Below are 16,769 nucleotides of genomic sequence, written 5' to 3' on the forward strand. Positions count from 1 at the left end.
TTCTTGTTGACGGAGGTGTTGGAGAAGACGTGGGGGTGTGGCTGGTGGTGTTGTGGTGGTTGAGTGGTGGCCGTGGTGGTCGGTTATCGGAAATGGTGGGGGAAATAATTGAGTTTTGAATTTTTTTGGGTGAGATTTTTTATTTTTTTATTTTTTTTGGATTTTGAGTTATTTGGGTTTTTAGAAAGATGAGAGTAATGAAATTTGTGAGATGAGAGAGAAGTGGATGTGAAAATAATTGATATATAGTGAATTAATTTATAATTAAGTGGATTAGTAAGGTAGAGAGAGAGTGGGCCTTAAATTAGCATTAATCCCTCATTTTAGCCTTAATCCGCCACTTTTTCCCTTCAATCTCAGCCATTCATCCCATTTTTTCAAGGGTCCTAAAAAGGACTTATGGACTCAATGTAAAAAGTGGACTCACTAGATCTCCTCTCTCTCTCTCTCTATATATATATATATATATATATATATTTATATATATATATATATATATAAGATAATTTAATTGTTTTATTTTGAGTCAATTTTCAGGTTAATTTTGGGTTACTTTTCGGATCGGGCCAACTTTTGAGTTAATTTCGGGTTATTATTCGAGTCAAGTCAATAGTCGGGCCGAGTCAATACATGAATCAGGTTCACTCGGGCCGGGTTCGATTTTGGGTCAACCTTAATGGTGTTAAGTTGGATTACGGGTCATCATCGTCTTGGTTTTGGGTCGCAACATTTTCGATTCCTATCATGTCGGGTTTAGGTTCAGCCACGGGTCATATCAAACTTGCTAGCTCTTCGTATCATGACCGATCCAGTTGGGAATTGCTAGTCTGAGACACTGAGAAAAACAGGAGGGAAAAAACGCGGGAAACGAAAAACCTCAGCATCGGCGACGACGCCAATATCAGCAATGCCGGAGTTACCGGAAGTGGAGGCGGCACGTGCTGCGATAGCAGAAAATTGTATCGGCAAGAAAATAGTAAGAGCAATCATCGCCGACGATGATAAGGTCATCAATGGCGTCTCTCCTTCTCAATTCCAATCTTCTCTTCTTGGTAAAACTATCGTTTCTGCTCATCGCAAGGGCAAAAACTTGTGGATTCGCCTCGATTCTCCTCCTTTTCCTTCCTTTCAATTTGGTACATTTCACTAACCCTAATTCTTACTTTACTTCCACCTTTTTGATTGACTTTTAGGGTTTTAATTTATTACTTCTCTATGAATGTCATGATTTGTATTCATTTATATGAAATTGTGAGGTGAACATATTATTGAAATGCATGATGTTTTGCAGGCATGGCTGGTGCTGTTTATATCAAGGGTGTCGCAGTCACCAAATACAAGAGGTTTTTACCTAAATCTTGGTATTTGAGTGCAGTAGTTTTATACCTTTCAACCAATTGGATCACCATTTTTTAGGAGCTAGAATTCAGAATCCCAAGACAGCAACTCCCATTTGATTCTAATTGGCTGAAATTTTGTCTGTAGATAATTACATATACTTTTCCTTTCCCTGGTGACAAAAGGCCAATTTATGTAGCCGTGTACCTATTGGCCTTTTGTGCTTGAAGCTAGTTTACCTAGTTTATGACTCGTAGTGTCATTTAGATTGACCTTGTTTATTGGTCTATTTCTGTGTCTTTTTCACTCAATCGTGGGAAAGAGTGAAATTACATGAGTTCATCCTGTTAATTGATTCTTCTTGAGGTGATTTTGTTTAGTTTGCCTTCTATTATTCAGCCCGTCATCGTTTTCCTGGCCTCTCTTGTATGGCCATCTCAGATGCTTATGCTAACTTTTTTGTGATATCTATAAGCATTAAGCCTATGCCAAAGACATGCTTTCTGTTAAGGAAGAATCGAAAAATCTTCCAGCATGTGATGAATCTGTCTCATTTGTGACATATCTTGTTGTTAACAGATCTGCGGTAAATGATGCTGATGAATGGCCTTCAAAATATTCCAAATTTTTCATTGAGGTAAGAGTTTTTATATCTTATAAATTTCGTGGTAAGTTGGTTTTGAAACAAGTTCTCTCGTTACGAAATATAATTCCTGAATTTACACCCACAATTTACTTTTGTGATTATCCAGTTAAATGATGGTTTGGAGATGTCCTTCACCGACAAAAGGAGATTTGCTAAAGTTCGCTTGTTGGATGATGTATGACAATTTCCATGTCCTGTCGTTTTCAAGTTCTTCTCACCTTAAGGTGTAGTATTTATATGATGTTTTTTCTTATTGCAGCCAGCCTCTCTTCCGCCGATATCTGAGCTTGGTCCAGATGCTTTATTGGAGCCTATGACTGAAGGAGAGTTCAATAACTCTTTAAGCAGGAAAAAAATCGCCATTAAAACTCTGTTACTTGACCAGGTTTGAGATGTCTGCAGTATCTGAATACTCATAGTCACTATCCAAACTCACTCACTCGCACGCATATTTTTTAATACGTGTGTGAGCGCGTGTGCACATACGCGCAAACGTGTGTATTTTTCGATTCTCGTAGAATTTTGCGTTGAACATTAAGAGTTTATATAGTTCTCGATGTGTATCTAAATGCTTCTTTTTCCAAGTTTTTTGTCTATTCCTAACCTTCATCCTGATACCTCGTTGTTTCCTCCTTCTGAAGAGTTTTATTTCTGGCATCGGAAATTGGATTGCTGATGAAGTATTGTATCAAGTGAGTTAACCTAAATCCTGACATGTAATGGACTCTTGAAATCCTCATGAAAAATTCAAATGTTGAACCAGAAGTTAAGTTCTTGATGAATATTTAATGTTTTTTTCTTTTCCTTATCCAGGCAAGAATCCATCCTTTGCAAAATGCATCTTCTCTTTCTGGGGAAGATAGTGCTAGACTGCTGAAGTGCATTAGAGAGGTGAGTGGTCGTGTAACAAAGATGTTGTTACAACTACAGCTCTTTATTTAACTTGTGCATTTCAACTATGTAAAAATTGGGAGGCTTAGATAAGACACTTGTAGGTTGTACAACATGCGGTTGAAGTTGATGCTGATAGCTGCCTCTTCCCTTTTGATTGGTTGTTTCATTTTCGTTGGGGTAAAAAACCTGGAAATGTTGAAGGTAAGATTTCTGATAAACCACCATTTGACATTTGACTTACAGGTACTTGAAAAGGCTGTTGAGGTTGGGGCTGACAGTGCTCAATATCCAAGTAGTTGGATTTTTCATTCACGAGAAAAGAAACCTGGAAAGGCGTTTGTTGATGGTTTGACTTCTATTCACATAACAATAATTTTTTGTACATCAAATCTGATGGATAAGATCCTAGAAAGATTAAGTAAATGTCTAACAGATGCACAGCCACGAAGGTCGCATGTCATGGTTTTCGTGGATATTATTGTACTTCAGCATGAAAGTTGAAACTATGACAATTTTCCTCGATTTGAATCCTCAGGCTTCAAAATTGGATTATAATTTATAATGGTTTTTTACAGTATTATGAATTGTTGGGGAACCAAATCTTGAATATGTTGCCAGTTTAGACGCACATTGCACATTTGCACAATGTCACATTCTGTGGCATCGATCATTCTATCTTCTTGCCGTCTTTCTGGTTCATTCTTTTTTCGAGTCAGTAAAGCGGTATGACTGATACAGTTGTTCCTAGTGAATTTACCTAGCTTCTGTTTCAGATTTATGGTCCTTGAAAATATACTAATACTTGGTTTGTGTTATGCAGGAATGAAAATTGATTTTATCTCTGTTGGCGGAAGGGTATGTCATACTCCATATGCCTTGGCTTTTCTTTTTTAAATGTGGTGAGCACTTTATGAAGATTCATTGTCTTCTGGCAGACATCAGCCTACGTACCGGAGCTACAAAAGCTTAACGAAGTACAATCCACAAAAGCTCCTGCTAAACCTCGTAAACAAGCTGCTAAAAAGACCAAGGACAATGACAAGGCCAATACTGATGAGAATGAGCGTGGATCTGAAGATTCTGGTGGCCTGGAAGATGAAGAAGAAGCGAAGACTGTGAAATCTAAGGAAATGAAGGCAACCAGAAGTAGTGGTAGGACGACAGCTACTATGAAGAGGAATTCACCAAAGGAATCCGACAATGGGGGAAAGAAAGTGAAAAGGGAGTCGGTCTCTACAAAAAAGTGATGAACCTAGTGATGGTAATGCCGATGGTGATCAGAAGAGACCATTAAATGGCAAGGCCAAAAAAAAAAAAGCAATAATCTAGAAGAAATGCGAGTTAAGATATGCTTTTGAAAACCGCCATGAAGTCTTAAGTTCACTAGAGGCAATAACGTACAGTTTTTGTGTGATGTCTAGATAGGCTGACATTCCAATGGGTATTGTCTTTGATCCGTGAATCCATCGGTTAATAGCAGTTTAGTTTATCGAATTTATGTGTAGCGGAGTTAGTGCATATTTTGATTGTGTTTTAGATACTACTGGTTGTATTATTTTGATGTCCGAGTAGACGCAGTAGTTTCCAGCATTATGTGGGATGTAGTTTGTATCTATCCCCATTTCCATGAAAAGGGCTGTATGCTTGATGTTAGTACGCTTGTATGAAGTTTCTCTTGTTAAGTTACCTGGTTATCAAGTAGTGTAGTTTCCTGGCGCAACATCACTTGGTTTTTCTTAAATTTCACAAACTAATTTCATTGCCCACGGGCCCACGTCACTATTTCCTCATGTGTCGTTAAACCATAATCTTATGTCCCCCTGCTGCTTTCAAAAAAAAAAAAAAAGAAAAATTATCATGTTCCCCCACCCCGACCTTTCCCCTTCCCTGGCGTGATACACATGGAAATTCAATTCACAGCATGACAGCAGCCCAGCCCAATGAAGAGAAATATTTTGTAGTAACTAACTCTATAACGAACTCTGGAGCACATGGGAATGACAGTATGACATCTCAACCAGGGTTAGTTAGCAGTAACCATGGTAAAGGAAAAGGACAGATCATCAAGGAAATCATTAATTCTCTGTCTTATTCTATCTGTCATTTACCCCTTTTGGCTTAGGAATCAGGTGACTTTCTTTACCCAGTCACTCCATTTCTAGCTTACTAAAAGCCTATCAATTTCATATTGAACAGCTTTTTGCTTTATTATTGCAATTACCATTTTTAGCATTACCTTTTCTTATATATAAATGCATTTCTAATTTTATGTTATCATTTGGCTATCAGAGCAAGCAGTCCTTACGACCTGTGGAGTTTTCTTTTCCAAGCTTTCAAAATTAGAGAAAACCTTAGAATCAACCCCAAGAAAAACCAAAAAATATTCAACAGCTCCTTTTTCACATATCCAAAAAATACAAAAATCTCAAAAATACAAAAGAGGAATATGGCAAATCCAGAATTGGCAAATGAAGTCCAACAGCTGAAAGCTCAAGTGGAAACCTTGGTTCAATCCATTGCTAGTCTGTCACTTCAACCGGGAAGACTGGCAGGAAACATCAACGGCATGGTAAGGTCCCCTACCATAAAATTTCCCATGTTTGATGGCAGCAACGTTGATGACTGGTTATTTAAGTGTGCTCAGTTTTTTTCTGTATCTGAAACTGATGAAGTCACCAAGGTCACATATGCTTCTATGCATTTAGAGGCCAAGGCCTTAGCTTGGCATCAGGCTTTTGTAAAAAATAGAAAGGAAGAAACTTTACTTAAATGGAATGAGTATGAGAAGGCTATAAAGAATAGATTTGGTAATATACACGAGGATCCTATGTCTGAGTTACTCGTGTTAAAACAAAAAGGGTCTGTGCAAAAGTATCATGATGAGTTTGATGTCTTGATTAGCAAGCTTACCCTTCAACCTGACTATGCTCTTAGCTGTTTCATTACTGGTTTAGAGGATGATATATCTCTCATGGTTAGAATGCTTAAGCCAAAAACTATATCTGATGCCTATGGTCTAGCTAAATTACAAGAAGCATCCTTGGCCTTACACCCAAAACCCAAGCAAAAAACATCCTTTTCATACCCTACCACCTCAAAACCACCCCTGCTTCCCACACCATCACCTAACACAAAATACCAACCTCAAAAACATTTCCCTGAAACCATTAAAAGACCCTTTACACCTCACAAAAACCCACCCAGATACAGGCCATTTAATGCTGATTTTGAAGCCAAGAAAGCACAAGGCATTTGTTTTTATTGTGATGAGAAGTTTACTCCACAACATGTGTGTAAGAATAAGAGACAGCTATTTGTATTGGAGACTGAGGAGGGTTGTGAGGAAGAAGAAGAACCTGAGGAATGTGATGAAGAAACTGAGCCTGGGCAAATTGCTCAGATTTCTATACATGCTTTGGCTGGGCAGTCACATTGCCAGACAATGAGAATTCCAGGTCAAGTTGGAAGAAAAACCCTAAGCATCTTGGTTGATAGTGGCAGCTCCCATAACTTCATAGACTCTGGGATGGTCAAGAAGTTAAACTTGAGGCTAGAACCAATCCCTAGCTTCAACATATCAGTGGCCAATGGGGGAAAACTTCAATGTTCTCACCAGGTGAGGAATCTGAAATGGAGGATTAGAAATACAGATTTTGTCGCAGATTACTTTGTTATACCCCTTGGAAGTTGTGATGCTGTCTTGGGCATACAATGGCTAGGTACCCTAGGACCCATTACATGGGACTTTAAACAGCTAACCATGGAGTTCCATTTTGATGGTAAGAAACATGTGCTCAAGGGTGCTGAGCCTTCCAGTCTTAAAATTCAGAAGCAAATGGGAAAGACTGTAGAGAATGGTGCACAACTGGTCATGGTGCATCAACAAGTGCCAGGGGAGGCAGAATTCTTTGCCATCTCTCTGAATGGCAAGGGAGATCATTCTGGAGATGTACAGAAGTTGTTGAAAACTTATTCGCTGGTTTTTGAGGAACCTAGGGGCCTGCCACCTCTTAGAGAAGGACATGATCACAGGATTATCCTTAAGCCAGATGCTGAACCTGTTAGCATAAGACCTTATAGATATCCTATGGTCCAGAAAGATATTATAGAGTCCATGACCCAGGAACTTTTGGAAGGCGGGGTAATCAAACACAGCACAAGTCCTTATGCATCCCCAGTCGTGCTAGTCAAGAAAAAAGATGGTGGTTGGAGAATGTGTGTGGATTATAGGGCACTAAATAAACAAACTATCAAGGACAAATTTCCTATACCCTTAATTGAGGAGCTTTTGGATGAGTTGTGTGGTTCTCAATATTACTCCAAGATTGATCTTAGGTCTGGTTTCCACCAGATCAGAATGAGGCCTGAAGATGTGCACAAGACAGCTTTTAGAACTCACAATGGTCACTTTGAGTATCTAGTGATGCCATTTGGGCTCACCAATGCACCTTCAACATTTCAGAGTTTAATGAATAAGGTTTTTCAGCCTTACTTAAGGAAATTTGTACTGGTTTTCTTTGATGATATCCTAATCTACAGTAAGGGTTGGGGTGAGCATATGGAGCACCTTAGATTGGTTTTGCAGTTAATGAAGAAGAATCAGCTATATGCCAAACCAAGTAAATGTTGTTTTGGGGCAGATAAGCTAGAGTACTTAGGACATATTGTGTCCAAGGAGGGAGTAGCAACTGAGCCTTCCAAAATCATAGCAGTGGCAAGCTGGCCTACACCAAAAACTCTAAAACAGCTCAGGGGATTCCTGGGATTGACAGGATATTATAGAAGGTTTATTAAGGGATATGGCATCATAAGTAAACCTCTTACAAATCTTCTTAAGAAAGATGCCTTCCATTGGAATGAAGGAGCACAAAGATCCTTTGAGGAGCTCAAGAAGGTCATGACCAATGCCCCTGTATTAGCACTTCCAGATTTCTCCAAACCCTTTGTTATTGAGACTGATGCCTCAGGGGAGGGAATATGAGCTGTTCTAATGCAGGATAAGCATCCCATAGCTTATATCAGCAAGTCCCTGTCACCAAAGCACCGGGCCTTGTCCATCTATGAAAAGGAATTGCTGGCCATAATTCATGCTGTTACAAGGTGGAGTCAGTATCTAGTTGGGAGGATGTTCATCATTAGAACTGATCACCAAAGCCTTAAACATTTGTTGGAACAAAGGATCACCAGCCCCCTTCAACACAAATGGCTTGCTAAGCTATTGGGTTATGATTACACCATTGAATACAAAAAGGGAAAGGAGAATGTGGCTGCAGACGCCTTATCTAGGGTGCATAGCTTTGAGCTATCTCAATTGTTCATCAATACAATAAGCACTGACCTTTATACCTCTCTGCAAAAATCCTGGCAAGAGGATGAACAACTGGTTGGCATCATTGAGGATCTCAAGAAGGACCCTGACTCTCACAAAAAATACACTTGGAAGGGAGACCAACTAAAGAGGAAAGGAAGGTTTGTGGTGGGTAATTCTGTGGAGTTACAGCAGAAATTAATCTCATTGATGCATGACACCATGCAAGCTGGTCATTCAGGAGTCGAGGCTACATACCAGAGGCTAAACCAGAAGTTTTATTGGAAGGGAATGAGGAGCCAAATACAGGAATATATTAACCAATGCAAAACCTGTCAACAATGCAAGTATGACAGGGCTGCCTATCCAGGAAGACTTCAGCCTTTACCTATTCCCACCTCTATTTGGACTGAGATAAGTATGGATTTTGTGGATGGATTGCCAAAATCCATGGGGAATGATTCCATAATGGTGGTAGTAGATAGGCTAAGCAAGGCAGCCCACTTCATTGCACTAAGGCATCCCTACACTGCCACTGAGGTAGCCCAAGCCTATTTTGACAATATCTATAAGTTACATGGGGTTCCTGAACAAATAGTATCTGACAGGGATCCAATCTTTGTTAGCAACTTCTGGCAGGAGCTCTTTTCAGTCCAAGGAACATCCCTTAACCTGAGTTCAGCTTACCACCCACAATCCGATGGGCAGACAGAGGTTACAAATAGATGCTTAGAAACCTATCTCAGGTGCTTTTGCCATGAAACACCCAATGACTGGTGCAAGTGGCTGCCTGCAGCTGAATTTTGGTATAACACAACATACCATAGCTCATTGAAATGCACCCCATATGAAGTGTTATATGGCCAGCCCCCTCCAATACACTTACCTTACCTACCTGGAGAAAGCAAGGTGGATGCAGTGGATAGGGTAATGCTGTCAAGGGAGGAAGCCTTAGAGAGCATCAGGTTAAACTTGGCAAGAGCACAGAACAGAATGAAACAACAGGCTGATAAGGGAAGGAGTGAAAGGGAGTTTGAAATAGGTGACTATGTGTATCTCAAGTTACAGCCATACAGGCAGACATCTGTTACTGGAAGGTGCAATCAAAAGCTCTCAAGAAGATACTATGGTCCATATAAGATCCTCAAAAAGATTGGACCAGTGGCATATAAGTTAGCCCTTCCTGAAACAACAAAAATTCATCACACCTTTCATGTTTCACTCCTTAAGAAATGCCATGGACCACCACCACAAGAAACAATCGCACCTGAATTCAGTCTTCAACCAAAGAGACCTGAGCTGATAATGGCTAGGAAGACTGTAAAGAGAGGAAGGATTTCTGCTACCAAGGTATTGGTTAAGTGGAGCAATTCTGGCATAGAAGATGCTACTTGGGAGTTCTTGTATGATCTACAACAAACATATCCTGCCTTTGATCCTTGGGGTCAAGGATCAGTTCAAGAGGGGAGTAATGATACACATGGAAATTCAATTCACAGCATGACAGCAGCCCAGCCCAATGAAGAGAAATATTTTGTAGTAACTAACTCTATAACGAACTCTGGAGCACATGGGAATGACAGTATGACATCTCAACCAGGGTTAGTTAGCAGTAACCATGGTAAAGGAAAAGGACAGATCATCAAGGAAATCATTAATTCTCTGTCTTATTCTATCTGTCATTTACCCCTTTTGGCTTAGGAATCAGGTGACTTTCTTTACCCAGTCACTCCATTTCTAGCTTACTAAAAGCCTATCAATTTCATATTGAACAGCTTTTTGCTTTATTATTGCAATTACCATTTTTAGCATTACCTTTTCTTATATATAAATGCATTTCTAATTTTATGTTATCATGGCGGTCTAATGGTTGGCCATTTAGCTTCGGTGGCAGGAGTGACTAGTGACTGCGATAGGAAGATGGAGGAGAATTCGGAGAAGGGAGGCTAAGGGATTGACTAGTGTTGGTGGGTGGTAATTGAAGTTTTAACTTTTAAGTGGTTTTAACAGTCCTTTTCTTCCATAAAAATGAGATTGAAAATTTTTGTAACCCGACAAAATCCAACCCTTGCGACCCGAAATCAAATCAACCTGGCCCGACTCGAGGTGACCTGTAACCCAAATTGACCCGGTACATGCTTTTGCTGACTTGGCCCAAAAGATAGCCCATATTTGACTTGAAAGCTAACCCATCCGAAAAATATCCCGACATTAACTCGAAATATAAGTCCAACATAAACGAAAAGTCGAGGGGATAAAAGATCAAAATAGACGGACATTATGAACTACTTTTATTTAGTATTTAAAATTAGTTAATCTTATAACTTCGTTAAATAATGCCCATAACTAAACTCAAACTTGTAAAATAATCGGAAAAAATCAACCGGATAATAAATTGATGAGTCCAACCAAGCAAAGCCCGACTAGATTCAACAAATTATTATAATTACCCAACCTGATAATGACCCGGTCTAGAAATGAGCCTGATAATGACTCGAGCCATAAATGAGCCTGATTATAACCAGACTTAACAATGATCGAACCAACCAAAACCCGACCCGACAATGGCTTGGACCCAACCTGATCCCTCTAAGAATTAACCCAACTATTAACGACCTGTAAGTGGCCAGAACCCGACTCGGACGTTGTCATGACCTGAATCAGTCCCAAAGACCCAATTGTCACCTCTAGGTAAAAAATGGGATAATTTATTTTTGATATTTCTTAGGCAGTTTGTTTTGTATCATTAATTTGGTGAAAAATCTATTTTATTTTTGTTTCGCTTAGATATACTCTCTCCATACCACACCAATGGTAACATTGAGAATCTTGGCACTATTCATGGTCGTAGGGAATCTTCGATATTATTCTTAATATATAAGACAAAATATAGTCATGTGAGATATTGTTTGATTTATTGTCATGAATGCTATAAGAATGTCAAATTTTTATAATTTTTAATAATGTGTAACGAAAGATATTCATGTTGCAAAATGTATCTCGACAAGTGTGAAAAAGTGAATGTTACAATTGGTGTGTTATAGAGGGATTATTTATGCTAGTCTTGAACAAAAATTCTTGAGTGTTGACGAGGAGGAAAATTCTTGAGGATTGACGAGGAGTATTCTCTACCGAATATCAAAAAGAAAATAGAGGAAAGCTAAAAGATAGTCGACTTTGACGGTAAAGAGTATGACGGACGAAGAGTTGGTGTGACAGGGGTGAATGCAGTACTTCCTTGTTACCTTCTCCTCATCTCTCCATCACAGTATGTGTCCCTAGCGTAGGGATGTCAATTTCACCCGCATCCATCAAAACCCGATCCATCCGATCCTAAAAGATGGATGAAAACCCGACTTAAATGGATGATGGATGGATGACGGATGAAACGGATGATGGATGACGGATGGGTTGGATGAAGAAATTTCACCCGACATCCATCCATCACCCGATTTTATTACTTTTTATTTAATTTTTTTTACATATAACACATTATTAAGATATAAAATATTTAAATTTTCATATTTGTCTACTCTCAATATAGATATTTTGTGAACATACCCACTAGAAAGTTAAACTAAATAATTATCTTAACTTTATTTTTGTAGAGAAAAAAAAATCATCATTTTTTTTAACTTGAAATATATAAATGCACAACACCCGTTTATCACCCGATCCACCCGTTTCATCCATGGATGATGGATGGATGGATGACGGATGATATGTTTCACGGATGACGGACGGGTTGGATGAGATTTTAATATGACGGATGGATGACGGATGAGGCTTCACCCGACCCGAACCCGATCCATTGACATCCCTACCCTAGCGTCTCTCTTTGTTATTTTCCCCCTCTTTTTCCAATTTTAGATTTTCTCCATTTTTAATTTCCCATTTCACATGTGCAAAACCCTAAGTTAAAACATTTTCACTACTCTTGTTGACTAATTCAGTTGATTTTGCTGCATATATTTCTCCGACGTTTATTCAGAAAATTCATGGAGATGATCAGACATTATTATGATTAGATTCTTTCATAGGATTGAAAATGTAGTGTGATTAAATTGGATTGATGTTTTCAGCCTAAAGCCTAATGAATTAATTAATGATGCAAGTACAGATATATATAGAGAACTAGGGATACGATCACAACTTAGCTTAGTTGGTATAGTCGTAAGGCATGGTATCGAAACACTACACAGTTGGTAGAATGCTTATATTCCGATAGTTGCTGCCTGCTGGTGGGTACACTGCTACAGGTATATAACCCTTGTTGGAAACCTCGTCGTTTGTAGCTCATTGTTTACACAAAACAAGTGCATTAACTTGCATGATTTGATGATTGTAAGGAATTTTTGCAAAATGATCATGAATCTTTTGGTACACTAAGAGTTTCTATACTTCTTTGCTGATACTGTAAGTCAATTTTAACCCAGATGGAAGGAACTTCTGCAAACAGTGAGGATTTGATTGAAGAAGTAGAAGACCAAGGTGGTGTGGAAGGGCTTTTTGCAATGAATGACGATGGTGAAGAGAGGGAAGATGATCATCATGAGTTTGGAATTGAGGATGATGATCATGAAAATGGCTGTGAGCAATTTTTTGGGGTTGATCCTGGTGTACATGGGGATAACGACCCTGTGCTTGAGCTTGAATGTGTTGACCATGGCTTAAACCGTGATCGTTTGCATCAGACCAAGTGTTTAGATGCTGAAAGTATCGCCTTGCCGGTGCTCCATCGTGACACCAGTGACCTGGAGAGTAGCCAAAGAAGCGATCCAATGTGTATGGAAAACTACTGCTCTCCACCTGTTGAAGGTACGGAGTTTGAGTCGTATGATGATGCTTATAACTATTACAACTCATATGCCCGGGAAATGGGTTTTGCAATTAGGGTAAAATCGTCTTGGACAAAGCGTAACAGCAAAGAAAAACGGGGTGCAGTGCTCTGCTGCAATTGTGAGGGTTTCAAAACATTCAAAGAAGTAACTTCTCGAAGGAAGGAAACAAGAACAGGTTGCCTTGCTATGATAAGGTTGAGGTTGGTGGAATCTAGCAGATGGAGAGTTGATGAGGTCAAGCTTGAACACAATCATTTATTTGATCCCGAGAGGGCTCAGCATTCTAAATCACACAAAAAGTCGGATATTGGGGCAAAAAGACCCTTAGACCCAATTCCTGATGTAGAAATACGAACAATCAAGCTATACCGTACTCCTACCATTGATGTGGCCAGTTCTCAAAGTTTAACCTCAAGGGAGACTGAAAAGTGTCACGAACTTCGGTCCTGCCACTTGAAGCTTAAGGCCGGATACTCACGCGAACTACTAAATTACTTTTGTCAGAAACAGCTTAGAAGTCCTAACTTCTTTTATATTACAGACTTGAACGATGAAGGTCTAGTAAAAAATATGTTTTGGATTGATTCTCGAGCAAGAGCTTCGTATATTTACTTTGGAGATGTTGTGGCTATGGACACAACATGCTTGTTAAATAAATATGAGATACCCCTTGTGGCATTCATCGGTGTTAATCACCACGGGCGGTCTATTCTTCTTGGTTGTGCTTTGATTGCTGAAGGAACTGTTGAAACCTATGTGTGGCTTTTCAGAGCATGGCTTACTTGTATGTCAGGACGTCCTCCTCAAACTATTGTGACAGACCGGTGTAAAGCCATGGAAAGTGCAATTATAGAAGTATTTCCTCGTGCCCACCATCGGTATTGGTTGCCATTTGTTATGCAAAACATCCTTCTCAACTCGGGCCCTCTACAACAATCGGGACCATTTCAGTCAGCCTTGCATAGGACGGTATATGGTTCTCTGAAAACTGAGGAGTTTGAAAGTTCTTGGGATAACATGATTCAACAGTTTGGCATTCAGGGTCATGAGTGGTTACAAATATGGTACGAAGATCGAATAAAATGGGCACCCGTTTATCAGAAGGAAACATTTCTTGCAGGATTGTTCTCTTTTCAACCCAGTGAGGAACCCTTATTACCCTTCTTTGCTGGTCATGTCCATGAACAAACCTCCATGAAAGAATTCTTAAACTTGTACGATGATATCATGAAAAAAATCCGACAACAGGAAGCACTCGATGATCTAGAGTCCAGTGGGTCCAACCTCTTGCTAAGAACAAGATGCTATTATGAACTGCAATTATCCAAATTCTACACCAAAGTAATATTTGAAAAATTCCAAGTTGAAGTAGAGACGATGCCTTGTTGTCTAAGCATCAACCAGGTTCGCTCTACTGGACCTGTCATTACTTATACTGTAAAAGAGCGTGAAAATGAAGGCATCAAGGAATTTAGGAGTTTTGAGGTGATGTACAACAAAGAAGTATCAGAAGTTCGGTGTATATGTGGAGGATTTCACATCAATGGTTATCTCTGTCGACATGCCTTGAGTGTTCTTAGTCATAATTGTGTGGAAGAAATACCATTCTGTTATATTCTGCCGAGGTGGAGAAAGGACTGTAAGCGATTGTATGTACCAGAATTTGGGTCGGATGTTATTGATCTTTCCAATCCTTGTCAGTGGTACGAGCATCTGCATAGACGAGCTATGCGGATAGTAGAAGCAGGTATGGTTTCACAAGATCATTTTATGGTGGCTTGGCAAGCCTCTCTTGAGTCACTAAATAAGGTGCGACTTACTGACGAGAAACATGTGTAAAATTGTAAATGTGTATAATAAGAAATTCAGTACTTGGTTTGACTGAACCTGGAGCTACCCATATTTAGGAACACACATTTGAATCCAATACTAAGTGGATCATGTATAGTCTAATATCAAACTGTGAGCGGTTGGCGAGTGGTAGCTTCTGAATTCCAATATACGCCACCTTCAAGTCTTGACTCGATGCTCCTTAATTAGCTCAGCTTCTTCACAGCACTATAATTTCAGATTCCTCTCTTGCGTATTTGCAAGAAAACTACCTATTTGTGATAAAGATATGTATATCTAATATCATGCATGCCTTTCTTTGACGGGCCTAAGAGCATGTACTATAGAGAGTACATCATCATCCTCTTATTTTTTCTTTTGCCCTCTTAATTTTTAACACATCATTTTTTCTATGACCCACAATCATTTCCACTATCTTCATCCTCTTCTTATATATTTTTGTTCACAATAGAGAGGATCCTCTTATCTATCCTCTACCATTTTAATTATATTTTAACTTCTATTAAAAGGAAAAAATAAAATGTAAATATTAAAAATGAAAAATATGATTGGCTAGTTGGCCCAATGGCCAATGTTCCACTTCCTCTAATTTTAGAGGAAGTGGAGAACATCCTCCTTCTAAGAGGATGTTCTATGCATTGTACACAATAGAGAGGACCTCCTCTTAGATGAAAGAGAGTGCTAAGAGGAGGTTACTTCCTCTCTATTGTACATGCTCTAAAACGATTCCAAACAGAAACCAAAAGATTTGTTTAGTCCATTAATTCTGAAAAACTCATACTGTATCTAGAAAGAAACCAATTATTTTGTTGATTCCATCAAAAACGAAAAGGGAGACACTATAACTTGAAATGGAGTGAGGTTATATATTGTTCAAGCTCCGTGATTATCATTGTTTGTAAATATGTAATTATTTTACATGGAAACCCAAAAGTTGTTTTGATATTGATGAGTTTTGATTTAAGGTCCAGACCGAAAGGATCAAAATATACGACTTTCACGTATATTTATTGAAAATTTGTAAGTGAATCAAATATTTTGCACTAAAAGTCTCACTATAAACTCAGTTATGGCAATTATTTAATTTAATAGTTCAAACACCTATTTTATTTGTTTTTTTTGATGAATTTAAAATTCAATAATCAGATACTCCCTTCTATTCACCATTTTCTTCCCTATATCTAGGGATGGCAGTGGGTCGGGGACCCGACCCAGACCCTGAGGGTCGGACCCTAATGGGTCGGGTATGGGTCTCATTTTTTCAGACCCAATGGGTATGGGTCGGGTATGGGTCTTAAGAAAATATTTCGGGTCCGGGTCCAGGTCTAAGTTATGAGACCCATACCCGACCCTTAGACCCTTTATTAAAGAAAAAAAATCAAAATTACAACTTTTCTGAATTCATACTAGCAGACTGTAGAAACCCAACTAAAGTCTCTTTCTCTTCCCCCATCCCATAAAGTGATAAAACTCAACCAAACTCTTCTGACAATACCACCATTCCACCACTGACACAAGAAAACCACCACCACAGCACTGATACGCGATTGGCAACCACCTCTCTAATAGCCGGCGACCGACAACCACCATTAACGGCAGATTAATAAACTCATAATGTTAAAGTAGTATGATTTTTTTTTTTTAATATTATAGACCCTATAACTGTTAATCTTGTTACTAAAGTGGTATTAAACTCGGACCGCGGGTAGACCTAGACCCTACCCTTACCCATAGGGTCCGGGTATGGGTCCTCAAATTTTAGACCCTTACGGGTCTGGGTCGGGTACGGGTCCAAAGGGAAAATCTCGGGTCGGGTCCGGGTCTAGGCGGACCCTACCCAGACCCTACCCATTGCCATTCCTACCTATATCCTTAAACCGATTATTAAGTT

At 39.1% G+C, this 16,769-nt stretch overlaps 3 protein-coding genes across 6 annotated transcripts; all 3 read left to right on the top strand.

The window, feature by feature from the left end:
* The first annotated feature begins 783 nt into the window (after window positions 1–783).
* Window positions 784–4,564, top strand: LOC141599701 (formamidopyrimidine-DNA glycosylase). Of its 2 annotated transcripts, none has more exons than XM_074419798.1 (10): window positions 784–1,136; window positions 1,292–1,343; window positions 1,918–1,975; window positions 2,091–2,159; window positions 2,244–2,369; window positions 2,626–2,676; window positions 2,798–2,875; window positions 2,980–3,079; window positions 3,699–3,733; window positions 3,814–4,564. In XM_074419798.1, exons 1-10 carry the CDS (start codon window positions 908–910, stop codon window positions 4,123–4,125), a joined length of 1,110 nt encoding a protein of 369 aa, XP_074275899.1. In that variant the 5' UTR covers window positions 784–907; the 3' UTR covers window positions 4,126–4,564. The 2 variants fall into 2 exon arrangements, with proteins under 2 accessions (XP_074275899.1, XP_074275898.1); XM_074419797.1 differs by lacking the exon at window positions 2,980–3,079 and adding an exon at window positions 3,122–3,224.
* A 760-nt stretch (window positions 4,565–5,324) lies between these two features.
* LOC141600986 (uncharacterized) lies at window positions 5,325–7,859 on the top strand. Its single transcript, XM_074421249.1, has one exon. The coding sequence runs from the start codon at window positions 5,325–5,327 to the stop codon at window positions 7,857–7,859; it is 2,535 nt and encodes an 844-aa protein (XP_074277350.1).
* Window positions 7,860–9,703: 1,844 nt separating this feature from the next.
* LOC141599702 (protein FAR1-RELATED SEQUENCE 8-like) lies at window positions 9,704–15,125 on the top strand. Of its 3 annotated transcripts, XM_074419800.1 has the most exons (3): window positions 10,913–11,000; window positions 11,249–11,454; window positions 12,623–15,125. In XM_074419800.1, the coding sequence occupies exon 3, from the start codon at window positions 12,623–12,625 to the stop codon at window positions 14,864–14,866; it is 2,244 nt and encodes a 747-aa protein (XP_074275901.1). In that variant the 5' UTR covers window positions 10,913–11,000; window positions 11,249–11,454; the 3' UTR covers window positions 14,867–15,125. The 3 variants fall into 3 exon arrangements, with proteins under 3 accessions (XP_074275900.1, XP_074275901.1, XP_074275902.1); XM_074419799.1 differs by lacking the exons at window positions 10,913–11,000; window positions 11,249–11,454 and adding an exon at window positions 9,704–9,894; XM_074419801.1 differs by lacking the exons at window positions 10,913–11,000; window positions 11,249–11,454 and adding an exon at window positions 11,998–12,445.
* Window positions 15,126–16,769: the final 1,644 nt, after the last annotated feature.

The sequence above is a fragment of the Silene latifolia genome, chromosome 9, assembly GCF_048544455.1.
Source record: "Silene latifolia isolate original U9 population chromosome 9, ASM4854445v1, whole genome shotgun sequence".
NCBI lineage: Eukaryota > Viridiplantae > Streptophyta > Magnoliopsida > Caryophyllales > Caryophyllaceae > Silene > Silene latifolia.

Excerpts from the sequence above, each read along its gene's own strand:
- LOC141600986 (XM_074421249.1), top strand. The coding sequence starts at position 5,325 with ATGGCAAATCCAGAATTGGCAAATGAAGTCCAACAGCTGAAAGCTCAA.
- LOC141599702 (XM_074419799.1), top strand. The coding sequence starts at position 9,805 with ATGGTAAAGGAAAAGGACAGATCATCAAGGAAATCATTAATTCTCTGT. Across the intron at positions 9,895-12,622 it reads CCTTTTGGCTTAGGAATCAG|ATGGAAGGAACTTCTGCAAA; the intron begins GTGACTTTCTTT and ends ATTTTAACCCAG.
- LOC141599701 (XM_074419797.1), top strand. The coding sequence starts at position 908 with ATGCCGGAGTTACCGGAAGTGGAGGCGGCACGTGCTGCGATAGCAGAA. Across the intron at positions 2,370-2,625 it reads AAACTCTGTTACTTGACCAG|AGTTTTATTTCTGGCATCGG; the intron begins GTTTGAGATGTC and ends CTCCTTCTGAAG. Across the intron at positions 3,225-3,698 it reads TGGAAAGGCGTTTGTTGATG|GAATGAAAATTGATTTTATC; the intron begins GTTTGACTTCTA and ends TGTGTTATGCAG.